Source organism: Fukomys damarensis, unplaced genomic scaffold, assembly GCF_012274545.1.
Source record: "Fukomys damarensis isolate Sample0158 unplaced genomic scaffold, DMR_v1.0_HiC HiC_scaffold_15, whole genome shotgun sequence".
Lineage (NCBI taxonomy): Eukaryota > Metazoa > Chordata > Mammalia > Rodentia > Bathyergidae > Fukomys > Fukomys damarensis.
In genome coordinates this window covers 57,283,145-57,286,590 of record NW_022900927.1, presented here as the reverse complement: position 1 = coordinate 57,286,590, position 3,446 = coordinate 57,283,145, and the positions used below count along the sequence as shown (strand labels likewise).

At 39.6% G+C, this 3,446-nt stretch overlaps 1 protein-coding gene across 10 annotated transcripts in view; it reads right to left on the bottom strand.

Annotated features, from left to right (window-relative positions):
* The window catches only part of Cfap54 (cilia and flagella associated protein 54), a 267,711-nt gene extending 264,643 nt beyond the window's left edge, over nt 1–3,068 (bottom strand). For all 10 annotated transcript variants that reach the window (XR_781214.3, XR_781213.1, XM_033763843.1 and 7 more), the window contains exon 1: nt 2,699–3,068. Coding sequence is in view for 8 of the 10 variants with exons in the window: in XM_033763843.1 (XP_033619734.1) it covers nt 2,699–3,024 (326 nt within the window). In the remaining 2 variants the exon portion in view is untranslated. The remainder of the gene's footprint in view (nt 1–2,698) is intronic.
* Between the last annotated feature and the right edge of the window lie 378 nt (nt 3,069–3,446).

Sequence of the window (3,446 nt, the reverse complement as noted above, 5' to 3'; positions counted from 1 at the left end):
TATATGTATGAAGGTTTTACTTATGAATTAAGCAAGGAAGAAATAAACAATAACTAATGATAAAATAGGATAATTATGACATAAAAGTTGTATGAATGTGGTATCTCTCCATATATCTTGCCATACTCTCCATCATAGCAACCTTGACACGTAATTTTTTTTGCTTGTCTATTAAGAACTTTCACCTTTTCACTTGAAGGAAGCATTTTATGGCTTCTCTTCTGCATATCTCAACTGCCTACATTACTCATCTTGCACTTTGGGGCCATTATTAAATAAAATGAGTTATTGAATGCAATTGTAATGATACCACTACAGCTGATCTGATAACCAAGACATCTATCAGTGGGCAGGTGGCCTCTATGGGATTGATAGGCTGGATAAAGAAAGATTTACATCCCATGTGGGACAGAGCAGGGTGGTATAAGATTTCATCACATTATTCAGAAAGGTATATAATTTAAAATTTAAGAACAGCTTATTTTTAGGATTTCCTATTTAATGTTTTTGGACCATACTGACCAGAGGAAACTGAAGGCAAAGAAAACAAAATTATGGATAAGGGCTTTCACCATGCACTAAACTAAAATCGAAGTGGATTAAAGATCTAAATATTAAAAAAGAAACACTAAATTTGCTGGAAGATAGGCAGAACTCTTGAAGACATTGGCATAGGAAAAGACTTTATGAACAAATCCTCAGTAGCAGAACGAATCAACAACTGGGATCTCATCTTACTAAAAAGCTTCTGCACTGCAACAGAAACCATCAGCAGAACTAAAAGACAACCTACAATGTGGGAAAAAAATTTACCAGCTGCTCCTCAGACAAAGGGCTCTTATCTAGAATATATAAAGAACTCAAAACAATCAGCCCCCCAAATATAAGACCAATTCAAAAATGGGCATCTGAAATGAACAGACATTTCTCAAAGAAGTAAAAGCAGCAAGTAAATATATGAAAAAAATGTTCCACATCACTGGTCATTTGAGAGATGCAGATGAAAACAACACTGAGATTCCACCTCACCCCACAAAGAATGGCTGCTATCAAGAAATCAACCAATAACAAATATTGGTGGGGTTGTGGGGAGAAAGGAACCCTTCTCCATTGTTTGTGGGAGTGCAGACTGGTGCAACCACTATGGAAATCAATATGGAGATACCTCAAAGAGCTGGGACTAGAGGTTCCATTTGACCCAGCCATCCCTCCGCTGGGTATCTTTCCAAAAGAATTGAAAGAATCATACCACAGTGATATATGCACACCTATGTTTACAGCGGCACAGTTTGTAATAGCTAAAACTTGGAAACAGCCCATTTGCCCATCAGTTGGAAACTGAATAAAGAAGATATGTTTTTTCTATAAAATAGAATATTACTCAGCCATAAAGAATGAGAAATTAGATTCATTCAAAGGAAAATGGAAGCATATTTGAGGATATACTCCTAAGTGAAAGAAATAAGTCACACAGGTGTAAATACTGAATAGTTTCTCTGGTGTGAAAAACTATAATAGTACATAAGATCCTAATGATATAATTGACAATGTGAAATAGGAAGAAAAGGGCTGAAGGTGTAGGGAAAGTGAGAAGGGTAGGGGAAAGGTAATAAGGGAAAAGAAAAAAATATGAGAAAATGAAAAAATGGTAATAAAATGTTTGTAAATGGGGAGAGAGGAGCGGGTGAAGGGAAGGCAGAGACAAGGGGAAAAAATGAGAACCAAGACCTGTCATGTAAAAGTACAAGATCCCAATAATGAATGCAACTGTACTGTATACCTAAAATGTACCAATAAACTCAATAAAAATTTAAAAAATTATGGATAAGGGCAACTACCATACTTCCATACTTGTTTAGTGACTGATCATACTAAAAAAAAATACATACTCCATGTAGATGGGGGTTTTCATGTCTTTTAATCTAGTTTTTATAAAGGGACCTAATATAATATATATATAATATATATTAGATGAATGAATGAATAATACATGTAAGTCAAAATTGTTTCTTCATATTAAATGCATGAACAAAAATACAAGTTAAAACCAATCACTATTCTAGTATTTTCTGCCACTCATCTACTTTTGCAGATGTTCAGTTTGTGATGTATTTGACTGTAAAAGATAACATAAACAGGAAAGAATCTTAAAAAACTTAGAATCTTAATAACATAGGGACAGAGTCCAAAAAAAGGAAAAAAGATGTGCAGAATAAGTCATAAAATCAAGGAGGAAAAAAGGTCTCTGTGATTCTAATAGCATTATAAAAAGAAGCTAAGGTACACACGTGACATATTCCACAGTATTGAGAACTTCTTCAAGAACCTAAATCACCTCCAACCTATTCTTTTGTCTTCATATACAAAATTATCTGCCCATCCTGAAAAGAGAAAATTGTACAATCCCTGAGTGGGTCAAAAATTATTAGCCTAGAGTCGTAATTAGGGGAACTCAGAAACAGAATAAATGGTGAGTTATGAAACATTCCGGTGTAGATTTTTATTTTGACCTGAAAAGGAAGCCATGATATAACATGTACCAGGAACTATGAATTGTGACAGTGACGACCCTCCACTTCTCAAACTGTTTTTCTATCTTCCACCACGCTGACCCAGCTCCAGGACCACCCCTTGCATCCTTCCGCGGGACACGGTCCCTTCTCTAGCTGCGCCCTCCCAGCGACCTGCCTCGGCTTACCAACGCCGGCGGAACTCATGCTTCTGTTCCTCCGATGTCGCTAAAGCCTTCTTCTTCATAAAGCCTAAGAGCTCGCGGATGTCCTTCTCGCAAGAAGCTAGCAGCGGGTTCTTCGCGTCCAACGGCCCATAAAACACGGCGGTGGGTAGCGAGTCCTCGGGACAGGGCCAGCGAAGCAGCGGGCTCGGGGTGCTCAGCTTCGACTCCAGGGGCGACTTGGAAACTGTGCCTGAGGTCGAGGACGGGGTCGGAGGCTGTTCTGGCGGAGACACGGATGAGGGAGACCCCTCGGACGGGGGGCTCCAGGTGGCGCCCTGCGCCGCCATATTGACCGCGGGCCAGGAGTTTGTGTAGATCAGGTTGCCTAGCGACGGTCTCGCGGCAACTAAGCATCCCGCGCGCTTTCCGGGAAATACAGCGGCCCCTAGCGGTCGGAGGAAGAAACAGTCAGGTCCAGGACTTGGGGAATCTGTCAGGCTGAGCTCCGGGAGGTCAGACTAGACAGAAGGCTTTGAAAGGAGCTCTGGCGAATACCAGAACTGAAATTTTATCGTCACCAGTCCAGACTAGACTCTTTTTTGACATCTCAAGTTTTAGGAAACTAAATCTTAAGTAGGTTAATGTATTTATAAAAACCATAGTGTCATAGACCAAATCCAAGTCTTGTGACTCCAAAGCCTGTGCTCTGAAGGCATAATCTGTTTTGATAACTCCCCACAGTTCATTAATCAAGTCGAAATTAGGAAAC